This window comes from Camellia sinensis, chromosome 6, assembly GCF_055761805.1.
Source record: "Camellia sinensis isolate YWXY chromosome 6, ASM5576180v1, whole genome shotgun sequence".
NCBI lineage: Eukaryota > Viridiplantae > Streptophyta > Magnoliopsida > Ericales > Theaceae > Camellia > Camellia sinensis.
Genome location: NC_138966.1, coordinates 19,133,221 through 19,156,145, shown reverse-complemented (window position 1 = coordinate 19,156,145; position 22,925 = coordinate 19,133,221). Strand labels below are relative to the sequence as shown.

Below are 22,925 nucleotides of genomic sequence, written 5' to 3'. Positions count from 1 at the left end.
TGAACATCATCTGAGACTTGTCCTACAGACCCTAAGAGAATAGAAACTTTATGCTAAATTGTCTAAATGTGAATTTTGGCTTGATCATGTTATGTTTTTGGGGCATGTTGTTAGCAAAGATGGAATTTCTGTTGATCCACAAAAAATTGAAGCTGTAGTAAACTGGCCTAGACCAACAAATGTGACCGACGTCCGAAGCTTTTTGGGTTTGGCTGGATATTACAGAAGATTTGTCAAAAATTTCTCCAAAATTGCCTTACCGTTGACTCAGTTAACTCAGAAGGGGATATCATTTGACTGGACTAACCAAAGGGAATCAGCATTCTAAGAATTGAAAACTCGACTTGTAACTGCACCGATTCTTACCTTACCTTCAGGTACGGATGGTTTTACTGTATTTAGTGATGCTTCTCATAAGGGTTTGAGATGTGTTTTAATGCAGAATGAGAGAGTTATTGCTTATGCTTCCCGACAACTGAGACCGCATGAAAAGAACTACCCGACCCATGATCTGGAACTTGCTGCAGTAGTATTTGCACTGAAAATCTGGCGTCACTATCTGTATGGGGCGACATGTGAAGTATATACAGACCACAAGAGTCTGAAATACTTCTTCACACAGAAAGAACTGAACATGAGACAGCGGAGATGGCTAGAACTGATTAAAGACTATGACTTACAGATTTTGTACCATCTAGAAAAAGCCAACACCGTTGCCGATGCATTGAGCCAGAAATCGATTGGAAATTTAGCCTGTTTGCTCACTGGGCAGAAAGAATTGCTTTGTGACCTTGAAAAATCTGAAATTAAAATTGTTTTGCGAGAACAAGGTGGAACAATAGCTGCTATTTCTGCTCAACTGGCACTGATTGAAGAAATTAAAGAGAAACAACAATCGGATGACTTCTTGAAGAAGATCATCGAAGAAAGGGAATCTAAACCGAGACCGGGTTTCAAATTTGAACATAATGTACTGAAATTTCAAGAAAGACTGTGTGTACCGAATGATTCTGAATTGAAAAGAAGAGTTCTGCAAGAGGGCCACAATTCAAAATTTTCTATCCATCCGGGGAATACGAAAATGTACCAAGACCTGAAACTGAATTTCTGGTGGCCAGGAATGAAGAAAGAAATTGTTAATTTTGTATCGAAATGTTTTTATTGCTAACAAGTTAAAGCCAAACATCAACGACCCGCAGGCTTATTGCAGCCCTTACCCATACCGGAGTGGAAATGGGAACATATCACCATGGATTTTGTTGTGGGATTGCCACGCTCCAGTAAAGGTATGGACTCAATTTGGGTTATTGTTGATAGACTGACTAAATCTGCTCACTTCTTACCTGTTAAGACAATTTATAATGCGGACAAATTGGTTATACTTTATATTGATGAAATTGTTAGACTGTATGGGGTGCCGTGTCCATTGTTTCTGACAGTGATTTGAAGTTTACATTGAGACTTTGGCAAAGCTTACAGACTACATTGGGTACTGAATTGAGACTGAGTAGTGCTTATCATCCTCAGACCGATGACCAGTCAGAAAGGACCATCTAAACTCTGGAAGATTTACTGAGAATGTGTGTCCTTGATTTTCAAGGAAACTGGGAAAGCCATTTGCCATTGGCTGAATTCGCCTACAACAACAGTTATCATTCAAGTATTGGTATGGCGCCTTTCGAGGCATTGTATGGCAGAAAATGTAGATCTCCGATTTGCTGGGTAGAAGTTGGAGATGGGCCTTTGCTTGGGCTCGAGATTGTATACAAAACGACTGAGAAAGTGAAACTGGTACAACAGAGACTGAAAACTGCGCAGAGCAGACAGAAAAGTTATGCTGATGTCAGAAGACGGGACAGAGAATATGAAGTAGGAATCACGTTTTTGTGAAAGTGACACCGATGAAAGGCCAGACTCGTTTTGGAGTCAAATGCAAGTTAGCGTCGAGATATATCGGACCGTATGAAATTATTGAGAAAATCAATCTGGTGGCGTATCAAGTTGCGCTTCCTCCTGAAATGGAGCATGTAAACAACGTCTTCCACATTTCTATGTTGAGGGACTACCTCCGGAATCCTTTCCACGTGATAGAGCCTACTCGTGTAGTGCTGAGTGATAACTACATTTACAAGGAACGGCCTATTCAGATTGTAAGCAGACGGATCAAGAAGTTGAGAAACAAAGAGATCCCGTTAGTGAAAGTTGACTGGCAAAACCATGGTGGCGTGTATGCCACTTGGGAGAGGGAAGATAACATGGCTAAAAGATATCCTAAACTGTTTCTACTGAATCCTGTTTTCTTCCAAAACGAAGGTAACTCGAGTTTAGAGGACTAAACTCTTTTAAGGAGGGGAGACTGTAACAACCCTAGTCACTGTTTACCGATTAACCACTGATTACTGCTAAATTGAGACTGATTATGATTGGTAACTGAATTGATTGAAGTACTGAACTGACTGACTGAAATCTAGAACTGAATTGATTAAGTATATCTATTTAATTGTATGTCTATCTGTTGACTGTTTGATTATCTGTTCATGCCTTTGTGTTTAAATTGCGAATTGAAGGCCTTATCGGCGGCCGAATCTGAAACTGATTGATGATTTGTGTTCATTGGAATTTATATGATTTTTTGGTGTATTTATCTAGAATGTGATTTGGTATGATTAAATTGGATTAAAATGAGTTAAATTACAATAATTGGCTTAATTACCAACATGCCACTTAGCGGACCACTTAGGCAACATATTTGAGCTTTATTATACATTCAACACAACATTTCATCAACTTCTTTCCTTGTATTGCCGACCAAGAGAGGAGAGTGAGAGGTTTGGAATGAATTCAACTTGATTTTGTGCATTGGCTTGAAGAATTTGAATATAGGTTGCAAATTAAGCTTCCTCACCTTGTATTGGAGACCTAGGTAAGGGAATTCAACCTCTCATTGTTGTGTTTAAGCTTGTTCTTGCATGGTTTTGAGCAAAGTTGAAGTCTAGAGCCAATTTATGGCTCAAATTGTTGTATTAGAGCTTAAGTGTTGCATGCATGTATATATATTGAAGTTTTGAGGTTGTAGTCCATAATTCCTCACATGCATGTCCATGTTTTGAGTGTAGACCATGATTTCATCTTGTCTTTGAAGATATTGACTCGTTAGAGCATGAAATTGAAGCTTTGAAATAGTTTAAATTCATGCATGTTATGTTTGAATTATGTTCATGAAAATTGGTTTCAAATTGAGTTGAATTGATCTTCCTTTTGGGCATTGATTTTACAAATTGAGCTTTGAATCATGTTATTCTATGTATTTACAAATGTTTTCCAGGGAAAAGGGCCCAAAGGAATTGGTTTTAATGCATTTGAACTTGGTTTGAGCTTGGAAGTTCAAATCTGGAAATTTCCAGATTTTGAACTCCCGCTCGAGCAGGGGAAGTGGCGCTCGAGCGGGAAATTCGTGCTCCCAATACTTTGCACTGTTTTGATGTCCGCTTAAGCAGAATAATTGACGCTCGAGCGGGACCTTGTGTCTCACGCTCGAGCGGCTATCGAGCGCCCATCGAGCGTGATTTTCACACATCCAGTACTTTTGCCCTGTTTTGCAGAACGCTCGAGTGTGAAAGTCTACGCTCGAGCGAGACATCTGTTTTCTGAAAATTTTGAAAATATTTTTTGAATGCATCTTTGCATCCTCATCCCATCCTAGGCATTCTCAGGCCTAGTTTAAGACATCTTAATGAGGATATAGATATAGAACACACCGTGGCAAATTAGGGATTAAGTTACTATCTTTCCCAACTGTGTAGCTTAGTGTGTGTTCAATCTGTAACTGTGTAGGATTGGCGACTGGGGACGCTCTCTAGCTTTACTGTAGCCCAGAACTCTGTGAGTAACAACTGTGTAAAGATATGTTCAAAATGATTATCTTCTGAACAATTGAACTGTACTGCTTTCTGAACTGATACTGTTAATTGAATGAATGTATGTCCTATATTCTGAACTGTATTGTGGCATCCTTAGCAACTACTGTTTACTGTTACTGTTACAGAGATCTCTGTCGGTTCCCTTGTTGAAACCACTGCTGTTTACTGATTAATGGCCATCATTTACTGTTCGGTCTTTTAAGACCTATTGTTTACTGTACTGTTATGCTAATGGATGTACCACATATGACTGAATGACTGATATACTACATTAACGAACTGTTTTCATTACTGTAAGGACATTCATTCTTAACCTCTTTACGCATTACGTTATTCACTGGGCTTTAGCTCACTGCTCATATATATATGTAGGTGTATAGGCACCAGACCGTGGTTAGAAGCGTTGGGGTAACTCCAGTTTTGTCAAGCCAACCACTGTGCCTCACTGCGAGGTTCCGAGCCTGTCAAGTTATGGCTTAGGGGTGTTTTAATTTCCTCGTCTGTCTCTGTATCTATTTTGTATAACTGTATTGACTGAATGTTGCTGTACTGTACTGTATAACAGGGATTAAGTCCCTGTCCTGATCGACTGTAGATGTTATACATACTGTTCTGTACTGTTCATGTATATGTGTATGAAAATTCTTTTTGCTTACAGACTCACAGCTCATTGGACATTGTTTACTTACTGTATTGGCTTCTGCCAGCCCCTGTACTTTGTATTACTGTTCTACTGTTAAGCAGGCCTTCGGTAATCTCGGATTACTGGCCAGTTACGGTACTAAACCCATAGGGGCGGGTTTAAGTCGTGACAAAAACCATCTTATGATGAAATCTCAACAAGTATTCTAATATATTTTTCAAAGAATTGAATGAAACTAGTGAATAATTTGAAATATCTTTTAAGTTGAAATGATACATAAGAAAATGATAGAGAGGAACAACGCAATTTCTTTATTATCAAGCATTAAATTTGTTTTACTAGTGATACATTTCATTGTTATATTGGTTCATTATTCCTTACAAGAACAATCAAAAGCCAACATATTTGTCTTACTAATGATACATTTCATTGTTATATTGGTCATTCTTCCTTATAAGAACAATCAAAGGGCAACATCGCGAACAGAGAAAGGATGTATACAAAACATAGATGTGGTTCTAGGTCAATCCCTGTTAGAGTAGAAAAACTGGTACGCATTCTTGCACTTTCAGAATTATATTAGATTCTTAGCTTTATTTATTGAATATTTGTGTAACGCCCTCAAAATAATAACATTAATCCCATCAAACAAGACATGCGTTGACGTATAAACAAACCACCTTCTATTATTCATTAGCGTCTCATTACATAAGTATTACATGTTAACATCATAACAAAATGCCCAACGGGCTTACAGCTTTCCAAGTTAACACTTGGTTACAACAAAGAGTACTAACTCGATACACATTAAGCCCTTGGCTTGAAGTTACATGTAATACATCAAAAGTAAAACAACAAAACATGTCCGCCTCTAGCCTCCCAGCTATGTCCTTGGAGGTGGCATGCTTCCTGTACCTGAAAATGATGTTCCCATATAGGGTGAGCCACAGCCCAGTAGAAATACACTAAACCAACCATGAACAATGACTAAAACATTAGCAATTGATAGATGGCTAACACTGATACAATCACATAAATTTCATATTTATGTCTTACAACTTATGAGTCTAAGTTACCTTTCATTTTCCCTTTTTCAACAGATAAGCATGTCAGCTCTATCATCCTTTCAACAGATATGTATAAAAACTATATCTCACATTCAGATAAGCATAAAAGCTGTATCCACATTCTACAACAGATATGTATATCAACAATATCCACAGATAAGCATACAAGCTGTATCCACACTTCACAAAGATAAGCATATGAGCTCTATCTTTACTTCTCTAGACAAGCATATGAGCTCTGTCTACGGAGTTCATCCCCTATCTCCTCCCAATACCTATCCGGTTTAGAGGTACATCCCCTATCTTCCCCTAAACCGCGGAGTACATCCCCTATCTCCTCCTCTACACATAACGTATACAAACACAAAGGTTCTATATACAATCACACAATACATATAATTAATGTATTCTATCAACCGTCAAGTTCCATGACACATTTCATTGATTAGTTTCAGTTTACTTAATCATCAAGCATTGTCTACAACAATCACGACTATCCTCCACCGATAGCCCAAAGCAGTTATTTCTAAATAGAAAATAAATGCACAATGGATATTCAATCAACATTTCATTCCTTCATTCCTCTCAATTAATTATCCCAATTAATTAAACAATGTAATTAGGTCAATTCTCATAATTAACATTTCAACCCTTAGGTCCCATTTTCATCAATGATTCAACATTAATTCCATTTTCCATGCCAAACATGCATCTAGGTTTATTATGAATAAAACCCCAACTTTTGTAAAATTACACAAAAGCCCCAAACTTTCACAAAATTACCAAACCAAGCCCAACATCTCAAAATACCAAAATTTAAAGACAAAACCCATAGAGAGGAGTAGGTTATCCCTACCTCAAATTCGGAGCCCCAAAGGAGATGAAGACCAAAACCAAAATGCTCCAAACCTCGAAATTTTCAGATCAAAAGGAAGCTCTCGACGATCAACACAACTTTTGTGAAGACACAAGGTGAGTAAACGATCCTTACTAGATCAAATCTAAGAGAGAAGGGCCGATTTAGAGTGAGAAGCTCTGAAAATGGCTTTTTGGAAAAGTAAGAGAGAGAAGAGAAAGCAAAAAGTGATTTGAAAAGGCACAAATTCGGGACTTTAACCCAGTCTCCCGCTCGAGCGTAAAACACCCCGCTCGAGCGGCCACTCACAGACTTACGCTCGAGCGGCCAACCTCCCGCTCGAGCGCAGAATGCACTTGCTCAGCACTCTTGCAGAACCAGACCTACGCTCGAGCTCCCAACCCTACGCTCGAGCGTACAACACTGCACAACAAAAAACTGGATGGGTGTATTCCACGCTCGAGCGCCAACATCTCCGCTCGAGCGGACAGGCCAAAGATCTGGGCAACTAGTTTTGGTTTCTAAACTCAACCAACCTGAAACAAACCCACCCAACACATCCCATAACTCAAATATGAAGTAAAGAGGATGCAAACAAGATGATAGTCAACTACCAACATCTACAGACACAAGTCTGGATCACTATACAACAAGGGTAAACCCGAGATCGCTATAACCTCCCCCCCTTAAAGAATTTCATCCCCGAAATTAAGCACCAGTTTTCAAAACAAGTTTTCTTCCATTTTAAACAATGTTATATTTTAACATTCAACAATTCGACCCATTACCGGTCATCCCATCCCTTAAACAAGAGACATATCACAATATGTAAACAACATATGTACTTTCAACATGCATCAACATTATGCATTATCCTTCCAATTTCAACAATATGTTCAACAGATATGATGTTACATTCAACTTCCATATGAGGCAAGTTCCAAAACATACTACCAATAATCAAAACATTCTCAATGTTTCACAACTTAAGACATATATAAAAGCTCTTAAGTTCAACAAAATGTAAAATTCAAATACAAGATTACATATCAATAAACAAGTCCGGATATTTCTCACGGACTTCCAACTCACGTTCCCAAGTGGCTTCCTCCACTCCGTGATGTTTCCACAAGACTTTCACCAAAGGAATGGTCTTGCCACGCAGGACCTGATCCCGCCTATCTAAGACCCGAACCGGTCTCTCCTCATACGAGGCATCCTCATCTACCTCTAAATCGCTCCAATCCAGCACATGTGATGGATCTGGCTCATACTTCCGAAGCATACTCACATGAAACACGTCATGCACCCCGGACAACTGCGGCGGTAAGGCTAACCGATAAGCAACCTCGCCAATCCTCTCAAGGATCTCAAAAGGACCAATAAACCGAGGGGATAATTTCCCACTCTTCCCAAACCTCATCAGGCCTCGCCTAGGTGATATTTTCAGAAAGACATGATCACCTACCTCAAACGCCAAAGGCCTCCTCCTACGGTCGGCATAACTCTTTTGTCGACTTTGGGCTGTAACAAGCCTCCTACGGATAAGTTCAACTTTCTCCGTCGTCTCCCTCACCAACTCCGGACCCAACAAAGGTGCATCACCCACCTCGGCCCAACAAACTGGAGACCTACACGGTCGGCCATACAAGGCCTCAAACGGTGCCATACCGATGCTAGACTGAAAACTGTTATTGTAGGCAAACTCCACCAAGGGTAAGTGCCTCTCCCACGTCCCACTGAAGTCCAGGACACAACCCCGAAGCATATCCTCGAGGATCTGAATAGTACGCTCGGACTGCCCGTCAGTCTGAGGATGATAAGCCGTACTAAAGGTCAACTTAGTGCCCAAGGCACTCTGCAAACTCTGCCACAACCTAGCAGTAAAACGAGGGTCTCTATCTGAGACAATCGTCACTGGGACCCCGTGCAATCTCACTACGTCCCGAACATACAAATCGGCAAGATTATCCACCGAATCTCTCACGCGCATAGGAATAAAGTGCGCCGACTTAGTCAACCGATCTACAACCACCCAAATAGCATCACTACCCCGTTGAGTCCTCGGAAGACCTACAACGAAGTCCATAGTGACATGCTCCCACTTCCACTCGGCAATAGGCAAGGGTTGCAACAAACCCGCTGGCCTCTGATGCTCGGCCTTCACTTGCTGGCAAGTAAGGCACTTCGATACGAAAACAGCCACATCTCTCTTCATACCCCGCCACCAAAACTGGCGACCCAAATCCTGATACATCTTAGTACCTCCCGGATGCACCGCAAGGCGCGAATGGTGAAACTCTCGGAGTACTTCCTCTCGGCAAGACTCCGGTACAAACAAACGGTCTTGGTATCTCACACTCAGGTCGGGATACACCGTCAAACCCTTCTCAACGTTCCCACTGGAGATCTTCTCTCGGAGGGATTCTACCTCAAGGTCACCTCTCTGTGCCTCTAACACTCTAATCACAAGTGTAGGCTGCGCAACAACAGAAAACAAGGCCGCAGCCTCGACAGATTCGCCCAGTAGCAAATCAAACTCGCCAAGCGCTTCCAACATCTCCCATTCCCGGATGGCTATACAAGCTACATCACTAATGGTTTTCCTACTAAGGGCATCGGCCACAACATTGGCCTTTCCCGGATGATAATGTAACTCAAAATCATAATCCTCGATGAACTCCATCCATCTCCTCTGCCTCAAATTCAAGTCTCTCTGTGTAAACAGATACTTCAAACTCTTGTGATCCGAGAATACCTCGAACCTCTCACCATAAAGGTAGTGCCTCCAGATTTTCAAGGCAAAGATCACAGCTGCTAATTCTAGGTCGTGTGTGGGGTAATTCTTCTCGTGTATTTTCAACTGACGTGAGCCATAAGCTACCACTTTCCCCTCTTGCATCAACACACAACCCAAACCCTCTCGTGAGGCATCACAATAAACCGCATAACCCAACCTTCTCTCCGGAATAATCAACACCGGAGCGGTGGTCAATCTAACTTTCAACTCTTGGAATGACCTTTCACAAGTCTCACTCCACACAAACTTGACTCCCTTCCGAGTCAGTCTAGTCAACGGTGACGCTAACCTGGAGAAATCTTTCACAAACCGACGGTAATACCCAGCTAATCCCAGAAAACTGCGGATCTCAAACACACTCTTAGGCTGTGCCCAATCTTGCACTGCCTCAACCTTGGATGTATCCACAGACACCCCTTCCCCGGATACCACGTGGCCTAAGAATTTGACTTCCCCCAGCCAGAACTCACACTTCCCAAACTTGGCATACAGCCTATGGGCTCTAAGTAACTCAAGCACCACTCTCAAGTGTGCCTCATGCTCCTCCTCAGAAGGCGAATAGATAAGGATGTCGTCCACGAAGACAACCACAAATCGGTCTAAGAACTCCCGGAAAATCCGGTTCATCAAGTCCATAAAGACTGCCGGTGCATTGGTAAGTCCAAATGGCATCACCAGAAACTCGTAATGGCCATACCGCGTACGGAATGCCGTTTTCGGAATATCCTCATCCCTGACCCTCAATTGGTGGTAACCCGATCTCAAGTCTATCTTAGAGAAACAACGGGAACCCTTCAACTGGTCAAACAAATCATCTATACGGGGCATAGGGTACTTATTCTTAACCGTAGCCCGATTCAACTTCCGATAGTCAATACACAATCTCAAGGCACCATCTTTCTTTTTAACAAAGAGGGCCGGCGCTCCCCACGGTGAAACGCTAGGGCGAACAAAGCCTTTATCTAGCAATTCCTGGAGCTGAACTTTCAACTCAACCAACTCTGCTGGAGCAAAACGGTAAGGTGCCATAGAAATCGGCGCCGTACCCGGCACTAAATCAATAGAGAATTCTATCTCCCGGTGAGGTGGCAAACTAACAAGTTCTTCGGGAAAAACATCCGAATACTCACAAACCACCCTCGGCAACACAATCCGAGTCTCAACACACTCGCTACTCTCAAAGCTAGCAAGTAAACCACTAAGCTCACTTCGCCCTCGCGAATCATACCCCGGTGGCAAAACACTACCAACCCGGTCTCCCAAGAAATGGAACCACTCCCCGCTCAAGGTACACAATGTAACCCTCTGGCGGTAGCAATCAATAACAGCCCGGTATGACGATAACCAGTCCATACCCAAAATAACATCAAAACCCTTCATGGGCATGACAACAAACGGAAAAGGAAGCCTATAGTCGGCGACCTCTATATCACAACCTCTAACACCCTGTTTCAGAATCAACTCACCACCCAAAGGCGATACCACACAAATAGGAGATGCTAACTGTGCTAACTCCAATTCCAAAACAGATGCAAATGCAGCAGATACAAAAGAATGAGATGCACCCGTGTCTATCAACACATTAGCAACCGAGTTGCAAAACAGAAAAGTACCTCTCACTACTGATGGAGCTGGTACTAAATCCTGCGCGGTAACAGCATACACGCGCCCCGTAGGCCCCTGGTCTACCTGCTCACCTCTCGGAGCAAAAGACTGCTGCACAGACTGGGATGACGAAGCTCCCGGATTGGCCCTCGAGGCCTGCACAGACTGAGCTGGCTGAAAACCCTGCGTCTGCCTAGAACCAGACGCTCCCGAAGTGGCACTCAACTGTGGGCAAAACCTCTTCATGTGCCCAGATTGTCCACACTGATAACAAGTCAAGAGCTGCCCCCTGCCCAAACTCTGACTCTGCGGTCTAGCTGAAAAAGAAGCAGCTTTCTGACCCCCACCCTTCTGCGGGCAAACTGAAACCTTGTGACCCAACTGGCCACACTTGTAACAGGTGAAATCCCCCTGACCACCTCTCCCGGAGCCTGCACTCGGCACTGGGAAGGTCGATCTAGCAACACCACCCTGCGACTGCTGAGGGTTAGAACCCCTCTGCCTCCTGCCATCACTCTGACTATCCTGGCTCCTCTTGGAGCCTCTCTGACCCTCATCCTCCTCCTGCATCATAAGCTCCATATGAGCTGCAGCATCCACTAGGTGTCTATACTCTCGAATATAAGACCCACCAATTCTCAACTTGAGGCCCCGCCTCAACTTCCGCTCAAACTCATAGCAACGGCGTTCCTCAGACGCCACCAGTTCCGGTGCAAACCTGGACAGACTGGTAAAAGTAGCCTCAAACTCGGCCACTGACAAGCCCTGCTGATTAAGCCGGCTAAACTGATCCCTCAGCTTCTCTCTAGCTACTGCAGACAAAAACCTCTCCTGAAAAGCATTCACAAATGCCTCCCAAGTCCCACCAACACGAGCCTTCTCGTATTTCCACCATTGACCCGCATCTCCCTTCAGCTGGAAGGATGCCAAGGTCACTTTCAATGCTCCGTCCTCGATGCCAAGCATCTCAAACGTCTTCGTTGTCTGTTCGAGCCATTCGTCTGCCTTAAGCGGCTCTTTAGGATCCCCGATAAACTCGTCCGGATTACACCGAAAGAACTCCCTCTTCAAGAAGGAAGGCCCTATCTCAGCTGCCTGATTCTCAGCCCTAAGAATACCCAAAGCTCCTGCTAACTCTCTGGCCAAGGCACCCATAGCCTGCTGACCTACTGGCTCGGCCACATTGGCCTGACCAACTCCCTCCTGCACTGCCGGAATCTCACCCTGTAACGGTGCTTCCTGCCTCGCAGGTCTACCACGTCTAGCACCCCTTCCTCGTCCTTACATCCTAATAAAGGCAACACAGAACGTTAACACATTCATAAGTGTGCCAAAACTAAACACTCACGTCCTCATGCATGGACAACTGTAATTCACTCCACGTAAGCACATAAACACATAAGCACTTACGAATTTCATTTCCGGATAATGATAGTCCCGAGACGTTACTAGAGTTCCGGTTAGAAACAGCATTGATCAAGTGCTTTTCCAACAAGACTTCCAGAAACTCCAGGATCCACTCAACATCCTAGAAATTAAATCCCATACCCACATAATCACATAAGCATGTTAGCATTTAAGCACATCACATACGATACTACATCTAAGTCTCTATCAAGCGAGACAAACCCATTGTGATACTAATCACTTCCCACGTACCCAAAGTATTCGAACCCGGTACGCTCTGATACCAAGTTGTAACGCCCTCAAAATAATAACATTAATCCCATCAAACAAGACATGCGTTGACGTATAAACAAACCACCTTCTATTATTCATTAGCGTCTCATTACATAAGTATTACATGTTAACATCATAACAAAATGCCCTACGGGCTTACAGCTTTCCAAGTTAACACTTGGTTACAACAAAGAGTACTAACTCGATACACATTAAGCCCTTGGCTTGAAGTTACATGTAATACATCAAAAGTAAAACAACAAAACATGTCCGCCTCTAGCCTCCCAGCTATGTCCTTGGAGGTGGCATGCTTCCTGTACCTGAAAATGATGTTCCCATATAGGGTGAGCCACAGCCCAGTAGAAATACACTAAACCAACCATGAACAATGACTAAAACATTAGCAATTGATAGATGGCTAACACTGATACAATCACATAAATTTCATATTTATGTCTTACAACTTATGAGTCTAAGTTACCTTTCATTTTCCCTTTTTCAACAGATAAGCATGTCAGCTCTATCATCCTTTCAACAGATATGTATAAAAACTATATCTCACATTCAGATAAGCATAAAAGCTGTATCCACATTCTACAACAGATATGTATATCAACAATATCCACAGATAAGCATACAAGCTGTATCCACACTTCACAAAGATAAGCATATGAGCTCTATCTTTACTTCTCTAGACAAGCATATGAGCTCTGTCTACGGAGTTCATCCCCTATCTCCTCCCAATACCTATCCGGTTTAGAGGTACATCCCCTATCTTCCCCTAAACCGCGGAGTACATCCCCTATCTCCTCCTCTACACATAACGTATACAAACACAAAGGTTCTATATACAATCACACAATACATATAATTAATGTATTCTATCAACCGTCAAGTTCCATGACACATTTCATTGATTAGTTTCAGTTTACTTAATCATCAAGCATTGTCTACAACAATCACGACTATCCTCCACCGATAGCCCAAAGCAGTTATTTCTAAATAGAAAATAAATGCACAATGGATATTCAATCAACATTTCATTCCTTCATTCCTCTCAATTAATTATCCCAATTAATTAAACAATGTAATTAGGTCAATTCTCATAATTAACATTTCAACCCTTAGGTCCCATTTTCATCAATGATTCAACATTAATTCCATTTTCCATGCCAAACATGCATCTAGGTTTATTATGAATAAAACCCCAACTTTTGTAAAATTACACAAAAGCCCCAAACTTTCACAAAATTACCAAACCAAGCCCAACATCTCAAAATACCAAAATTTAAAGACAAAACCCATAGAGAGGAGTAGGTTATCCCTACCTCAAATTCGGAGCCCCAAAGGAGATGAAGACCAAAACCAAAATGCTCCAAACCTCGAAATTTTCAGATCAAAAGGAAGCTCTCGACGATCAACACAACTTTTGTGAAGACACAAGGTGAGTAAACGATCCTTACTAGATCAAATCTAAGAGAGAAGGGCCGATTTAGAGTGAGAAGCTCTGAAAATGGCTTTTTGGAAAAGTAAGAGAGAGAAGAGAAAGCAAAAAGTGATTTGAAAAGGCACAAATTCGGGACTTTAACCCAGTCTCCCGCTCGAGCGTAAAACACCCCGCTCGAGCGGCCACTCACAGACTTACGCTCGAGCGGCCAACCTCCCGCTCGAGCGCAGAATGCACTTGCTCAGCACTCTTGCAGAACCAGACCTACGCTCGAGCTCCCAACCCTACGCTCGAGCGTACAACACTGCACAACAAAAAACTGGATGGGTGTATTCCACGCTCGAGCGCCAACATCTCCGCTCGAGCGGACAGGCCAAAGATCTGGGCAACTAGTTTTGGTTTCTAAACTCAACCAACCTGAAACAAACCCACCCAACACATCCCATAACTCAAATATGAAGTAAAGAGGATGCAAACAAGATGATAGTCAACTACCAACATCTACAGACACAAGTCTGGATCACTATACAACAAGGGTAAACCCAAGATCGCTATAATTTGGCCTATCAAATTAGGCACGAGAAAAGAAGATGCTACCTGATCTAGCAGAGTTGTACAAGGAAACTCACTATAATGAGAAAACACATGAGTGGATCTCATCTCAAGCTCAGTGTAATTATGTGAGTATATATTGCAATTTTTATTAACAAAATTTTAGAATACTATTTTTTATGATCTTATTTAATTTTCTAATAATTAATTAATTTTTTTATATTTGATAGGAAAATATGATACAGACACAGGCTGATCACCTCTCACAGCCGGGATCAACCCCTTTGACTGCAGAAGAGTTGTCAATCAAAGTCCTAATGCCAAGGTCTGGCTATGTAAATGGACTTGGTATGAGACCTTTATCCTCTATTAGGAAGACCACTACCATATATGCTGAAACAAATGATTATGTGAAGCGCGTTGAGATGCAAATAGAGACACAGAAGGAACAAATACAAATGCAGAACAATAAAATAGAAGATCTTGAAGAGGGTAAAAAGAAACAAGGGGAGATAATGGCTGATGTTGTCAACTTTTTGAGGACCAAAGGATTCACTGGACACTTTGAAAGTGGAGGAGACTCATCCACAAGTAGACATACTTTTTGGTAAAGTATATTAATTTTAATATAACAAATTTTATAAAAGAATATATGTTTGAAGAATTAGGAAGTAATGGAAACATGCATATGACATCCAATTTGTACAGGTGCACGGGATGTATTAATTGTGAATTAGTATAAAAAATATTTTTTTTCTCTATACTTAAAGCTTCAAAAAAGGCCGTCGAAATGCTAAATTATCACACAACTACAGATTTGTATAGAAACCAATAGAAACACCTTAGGAGGAACCAATATAAGTTGTATGAACTTACGACACATTAATGGGATGCATCATTTGTGAATTAGTCTTAAAATTAATTTTTTGTTCTCATAATCTCGAAAAAAGTCTGTTAGACGGATAAATTGTATAATTGATCTAATTGTAAATTGATGAGTTACTAATGTTTTTAATCTTTTGTATAATTGATTAATTACTAAAGCTTTTAATTTATTTTTTTGCAGATTGGATTGGAGAGGCATTTTTGACGTGCAACAATGATATAATTTGCTTGAATGTTCATTTTTGTTTGATAAGGATACACATACTTTGTGGAGTTGCACTAGTTATTGTTGGATGTTTGGTGGAATTGAACAAGTTATAACTTTTGGCTATTTTGTGGATATTTCACTATTTTGTTGTATTAGGATGAAATTATTTGTAACGATGAATGAATATTTTCATTTTGTTAATTCGTAAATGTGTTGATCACATGTTAGGTTAAGTTGTGATGAAATTGTTATATTCAACAGGTTTCAACATGAACATGGTTATATTTGTTGAACTAGAATTTAGCTTTTGATAAAATAGGTATATAATGTGGAAAAAAACATTATGGAATTATTGACAAAATTTTCCATCTCTAAAGAAGGTTTTTTTATCTCTTATTTGGCTTAGGTGGATGATTAATTTTGTCATGAATTCTTTATTTTATCGCTAAATGAATTTGTCATGACTAAAAATATTGTCACATTTTGTCACTATTACCCTCAATGTGTGACGAATTTTTTTTGACATTATTTCATCATTTTTAATGATGAATTTGTTTTCGTTTCTATTGGTAGCTTCTTTGACAAAAATTTTTTGTCTTCATTTATATTAAACGTGACAAAATTATTTCGTATCTATTTCTTATATTTATGAGAAAATACTTTTGTCTCTAATTTCTTCCTTTAATGACAAAATATTTTGTCGCTAATTACTTACAAGTATGTTCCCAATAGAGTGTATTGGAGACAAAAAAATTCGTCACAAATTTATCATTTTTAATAATGAATTTGTTTTTGTCTCTATTGGTAACTTATTTGACAAAAAAATTTCGTCTTTGTTTATATTAAACGTGACAAAATTATTTCGTCTCTATTTTTTATATTTATGAGAAAATACTTTTGTCTCTAATTTCTTCCTTTAATGACAAAATATTTTATCGCTAATTACTTATAAGTATGTTCCCAACAAAGTGTATTGGAGACAAAAAAATTCGTCACAAATTTATCATTTTTAATGATGAATTTGTTTTTATCTCTATTAATAACTTCTTTGACAAAAAATTTTCGTCTTCGTTTATATTAAATGTGATAAAATTATTTCTTCTCTATTTTTTATATTTATGACAAAATACTTTTGTCTCTAATTTCTTCCTTTAATAACAAAATATTTTGTCGCTAATTACTTGCAAGTATGTTCCCAACAGAGCGTATTGGAGACAACAAATTCGTCACAAATTTATCATTTTCAATGACGAAATTGTTTTTTCGTCTCTAAAACCCTTTAGCGATGAGGCTTTGGCGACAAAATGGGTGATAAAAAATTTTCGTCGTAATTAGTTTGGGTGATAAAATATATATATTTTGGGACAAATTTGTTTCGTCTTTAAATTTCAAATTTGTTGTAGTGTAAATTATTGTTATTATTTAGGATACAAAAATAATTTGCAAAATAGAGTCATTATTAAGAAATAAGAAGAATAGTTGGAATTTTGAGTTTGCACCTTTCAAAGATCTGATTGGTTTAATGTCCATAGGCTAACTCAGAATACTTTATATATCAAATAATAATAATAATAATAATGAAGAACAGTGTTGTAACATCTATTTTTTACCCATCAAACTTCATGTCTTGGTACAGTAAAAAAGTTAAAAATCCAATGTTCCACTTGATATCCTATAGCAGTAATTTAATTTACTAACTTATTAATATTTTATTATTTTTTTATAATAAATATATATATATATATACATATCTATCAAACTTTACTTTCTTAAAAGTTACACCAAATGTTATAGGTTAATATCTTTTATTAATTTTGGATTTATTATAAATTTTTTGGTGCATAAACTAAACCAATTAAAAAATAATTGCTTAAATTTTAATTTACAAAATTATTTGTTATTATTAATAAAATTTGGGTGTTTTGAGTTAGCTTTTCCAGTAATTTTTTTATAAAAAAAATTCAAAAGAACTTTAAACTTTTGAATTCTAATCAACTAGACGGACTAAAAAAAATGAACTAGTCCAAAAAGGATAAAAGAAAAAAGAAGAAGCAAAAAACAGTTGAATTTTTTTTTTACTTTTTTCTAGATTTTTTCAGCCTTTTTTTTTTTTTTTTGCCCTTTTTAGTTGTCTACAAACCTGAAAAGTAAAAATAAATAATTGATATAAGTTTGAAAAAAGCTCATTAAAGATAAAAATAAAAATAAAAAATTGAAAAAAATGTGTTTTTTAGTTGTATGCCAAACATCTAATTAATTATTATTTATTTATTTATACAAGAAGTAGAAATTTGAGATTTATTTCTCTCTTCCAGTCTTTAAATTGTGAGATTTTTCTCTCTCTTCCACTCTTTAAAGTGTGGTAGCGATTAGGAGTGGTAACTACGTGCAATTCAAATGTCTTTAAATTAGGTTGTACAATGCTTTGTGAAGTAACTTGTTAAATGGTTTATATAATTGTGAAGATAATGATTTAATGTAAATGTATATATTCATGTATTTATTTCTTTGTTCCAAGTCTTGTGCTTATCTATATGTACAATTTATTGGACAAACAAAATTTTATTACTTTATAATTTACTACACAAATGAAACATGAAGGCGACTTAGCAATGTTGGTGGTGCGATAGGGGCGGTACTGATGATGGTAGTAATAGTGTTGGTAATTGAGTGATGGTGATAATGACAACAATAACGATACTTATTGGATGATGACAACCAAATTAGTTGTAATAGTGGTGGGCAGTGATAATCATGGTAAGGGTGGCAATAATAATGGTACGTTGGAGGTGATTGTGAATGTGGTAAAATGGCAAAGTGGTGGTTGTGTGGTGGTGGTATAGTAGCGGATGTGGCAAAATGTAGGTTGTGTGGTGATGGCATTGTAGAGCAATGGTGGTCTACATTTTAGGGTTTAGGGTGAGTGTAATTTACTATTTACTTTTTCTTTTCAATTATTGAAACCAAAATAGAGGAGGGAAAATAGAGATGATTTCGTTTAACTTCAAGTAACTCTAAAAACACAAAAATGAATTTTCTTTAAATCCTTTCATTTCATTTACAAATGCAAAATCAAACAATGGGTTGCTTATGCAGTCACACTTCAACATATCTCATCATCTCACATGGAAGTATTGTTCGGTATCATGCAGTGCAATAATCATATACCTTTTGAATTTGAAGCTCAAAGAGATATATCAAAATAGAAGTGTCTTAAATATCATCTGCATCCAATATGAAATGTCAACACTTTGAACAAAAAGTTCAATTTCATATATATATATATATATATCTTTTCATGTGCTAAAATAAGTTCAATATCAAACCATACACTATATATATCTTTTCATGTGCTAAAATAAGTTCAATATCAAACCATACACTATATATATATATATATATATTAGGAGAACAGTAATATTGGGAACACAAAAATTAAACACAAAATGAAACACAAATACTAATAAAGGGTGGATCTCATGTATGACTCCCATATGATGCAGGCCCTACCCCTTATGAGACATTTGTATCACGTTTTGTATCCAGCTTATGTGCACTTAGACTTATTGTTTGGAGAAAACTTCTCTCCTGTCCAATCCATTTCCATGGTGGTCTGATTTCACAAATCACTGACCAAACAAGATACATTAGTACCACCTTCAATTTACTGATGCTGATCAATCAATAGGACTTGGATCCACAGAGACAAATGCAAGAAACTCTTGATCACCTACTAACATGTTCATCTCAGATTCATCCAATGTAATCCACACTTCAATCCCATCACCCTCTCTTGTTTCCAACATATGAACCAAATTCATGAACATTGGCCCACTTATCTTGTGACTGCTAAGCCACACAGGTTTTCCAAACCCAAAATCAGTCTCATAGATCCCAAACTTGGACCAACTTGTGAACCCATAGTAGTCCACCGGACCGCCGGAGCACAGATCAACCATCTCTTTCACATTCTCCGAAATCATCGACAACCCTTCTCCCCCTTGTAGTCTCTTCACGAAATCTCCATCGATATTCTTGATCGTTTCCCTCAATTTGCCAACCAAAGAAGGTAGCTCTATCACATCGTGGACTGCGCATTGTGTTCTTGGTATCCAAAGAAGATTCCCTATGGAGTATTCTTGCAATGGTGGCACCATTCTTCTACGTAAATCGACTGCGTGGGATAGTAAAGACGGCTTTTGAAAACCAGAGCTCGCTTTGGAAATGGCCATTGTGGATTTCCATACGAACGCGGTCACAACTTCAACACGAGACGGGTACTGCACGCCCGAGCCAATAGCAGCTTTACTCTTGAGGGTTGATATTGCTGAGGAATCGAAGACAAACCTCCTCGTCACACAATTACCCACTTTGATCATGGATTTTGCCAAGAAGGTTATCGAGTCCATTGGAAGTTGATCGTTTGGCGGGAAAAGAGAAGCCGCGTTGAAAGTAGGACGTACACTTTCAACGCAACCACGAGCACAAGCAGCCCAACCTTTGAGGAATGTACTAGTTGATATACCATCAAGAACTATATGCGAAAGGCACAAACCAATGACAATCCCGGAACAATCAAATACATTAACTTGAATCATAACCGGGTGAATTCTTGCATAGGGCTCGATTTTCGTGGGATGGCACGGGTAAAAATGATTCAACAAGTCGAGGTCAGGCTTTAGCAGGAAATTTGAGAGAAGACAATTAACCCGGGCTTCAGAGAAATACAAACCCTCATCGTTGCAATCAATGGATAGTTGGTCGTCATTGATTCTTCCCGCAAGGGGATAAAAGAGAGTTAAGGCCTTCGATAGGGATTGCTTTAACTCGGTGACCGCCTCGGAAACATCAAGGTTGTCCATGAGATAGAAGAGTCCTACATGACTAAAGATAGTAGGATGGAGCTGATCTAGGAAGGAAAGCTTGTGGGTTTTCAAGTGGTGTGGAGTTGGAGAAGATGGTTTGATAGTATCTGTAGAGATGACTGTGACTTCAATAGCCATGACTCAGGCAATAAAGCTACTGTATAAACTTTTATGGAAAATTGGTTTTGAATTATATAATTTGCTGCACCAAGACTATATAAATGAAGATGAACTTGTAAAAATGAAAGCTTGAATTTAATTAACGTACTAGGATCGAAGCCGAAAATTTGATATTAATGCCAGAATTTTAAGTTACTATGTAGAATTAATGCTAGAATTAAATTTAAGCTTAGGGATCACTCGTGTGCTCAATAATACGTTAATTAAATTGACTAGGGCTAAAAACTAATATGTTAACTTGTAACATAAATTCTGCGTTAATTAAATTTAGCCCCGCGCTTGACTGGGGCCAAGGGATTAATTAGCCCAGTTAATTTAATTCTGGCATTAATTAACGTATTAGTTTTTGGCCCCAGAGACCAACTTCTTGCCCCAGTCAGTTTTTAGCCCCACGCTTGACTTAAAGTTTGGCCCCAGAGACCAACTTCTTGCCCCAGTCAGTTTTTAGCCCCACGCTTGACTTAAAGTTTGGATTACTTTAATGCTGTGTTTGGTTAGGAAATTTGGGAAGGGATTTGGAAAGAAAAATAGAAAAGGTGTGTAAAACAATGTGAAATATAAGCATGTTTTATTCACATTTCACCTACCTTTTCCATTTTCCTTTCCAAATCCCTCTCCAAATCCCCCAACCAAACACAGCATAAAACGGAATTTATGTTACAAGCTATAATTAGACACGTCAAATAGGAGCAGTTGAATTTTTATTTTTCCCTTCAGTTTTTAGCCCCAGTCAATTTTAACACAAGTTGCAAATTAAAGCTGAAAGGGGGGTTTTGTTTGAATTTCAAAATTGTGACAATTTCAAAAATACCAATCATTTTCACATTTTTTTTTGGAAAAAAACAACTTTTTGGTGTTTGCTAAAAAATAGGCTATGATTTACAAACATAAAATTTAAACAAAAAACACATTCAAAATGATGTGTGAATGTCATTTGTAAAATAATGAAGACAATGGTAAGTGTTTTGATTAAAAATATAAAAATTGCAAAAAAAACCACCTCATTCTATATAAGAATAAAATTTGTAAGAAAATTCTGTTTGTATGTCATTTAATCAAATGTAAATACACATAAAATGTCTAAAAATATACTTTTTATTGAATTTAATAACTAAAATACCAATTTTTTTCATCGATTTACTTAATAAAAATAAATAAATAATTTAAATTGAAAACAAATTAAAATTTAAAAATTTAAATTGACTAAATTAAAAATTTTGAATTTAATTTGTTACAATGCTCAAAACTTGGAATTTTTTTAGGGTTTAAAAAAAAAAAAAAACTCAAAGTTTCGCTTATTTTTCAATTTAAATCCCAAAATTTCAATTTCAATTTCAACAAATTAAATCCTATAATTTCATCTGTGTTTCAATTTGGCCCCTCCGTTCATCTCTATCATATTAAATTAACGAAAATCTAGATAGAATTTCATATTCAAACGTACATGGTAAAACACTTATATCTCTCTCGTTGTAACTCTGTTTTGCCTCATTTTTGCATCATTGAATTCACCTCATGGCCTAGTTTTCATTCAATTTTCCATACACCTTGTTCTACATATTTTTACTTGCCGTCGGAGCTCTAAAAGTTGGCCAAAAATATAATTTCTCTTTTTGAGTAAAATTTTCAAATTCAAATTCACATATTCAAGCATTTATATCTCCCTCATCATAACTCCATTTTACCTCATTTTTGCACCATTAAATTCAACTCATAGCCTAATTTTCATTCCACCCCTCATATGCCTTGTTTCACCTCTTTTTATATGCCATCAGAGCTCCAAAAACTTAGCCAAAAATAAGGGGGCATTTTCCTAAATAAGCTAAAATAGTAAATCAATTCCCAAACTAAGTCTAGTTTTCAAAGAATTCCCAAAATAAGCTAACTCGCGGTTCACAATCGCGATTTCAACATATTCTACCTGTTTCGCGTGAAAGTTGGGAAATCTTAAATTCGTAGTTACGAAAAGCGATTTTGATTAAGAAATCGCGGTTACAAAACGCGATTTTAATTAATTTTTTTTTTCTTTTGAACTCGCTGTAACAAACCACGATTTCATCAAAAAAAAATTTTGTTCTGAACTCGCTGTTTTTAACCACGCTTTTAGGGAAAATTTTTTTTTTTGTGAACTCGTGGTTTGTAACCACGAGTTTAGAACACTGACACCCTACACATCACTCATACTTAATATATATATATATATATATATATTTTAAT

General features: G+C 38.3%; 1 protein-coding gene and 1 long non-coding RNA gene across 2 annotated transcripts; one reads left to right on the top strand and one right to left on the bottom strand.

Moving 5' to 3' along the window:
* Nucleotides 1–4,904: 4,904 nt before the first annotated feature.
* On the top strand, nucleotides 4,905–14,869 carry LOC145792244 (uncharacterized). Its single transcript, XR_014331629.1, has 3 exons — nucleotides 4,905–5,113; nucleotides 14,594–14,698; nucleotides 14,801–14,869. It is a non-coding gene; the product is annotated as an uncharacterized LOC145792244 (long non-coding RNA).
* A 4,044-nt stretch (nucleotides 14,870–18,913) lies between these two features.
* Nucleotides 18,914–21,113, bottom strand: LOC114267871 (epi-neemfruitin B 7-O-acetyltransferse L7AT). The gene has a single exon (XM_028208946.2). The coding sequence runs from the start codon at nucleotides 20,664–20,666 to the stop codon at nucleotides 19,341–19,343; it is 1,326 nt and encodes a 441-aa protein (XP_028064747.2). The 5' UTR covers nucleotides 20,667–21,113; the 3' UTR covers nucleotides 18,914–19,340.
* Nucleotides 21,114–22,925: the final 1,812 nt, after the last annotated feature.

Coding starts and splice junctions, on each gene's coding strand:
- LOC114267871 (XM_028208946.2), bottom strand. CDS start 20,666: ATGGCTATTGAAGTCACAGTCATCTCTACAGATACTATCAAACCATCT.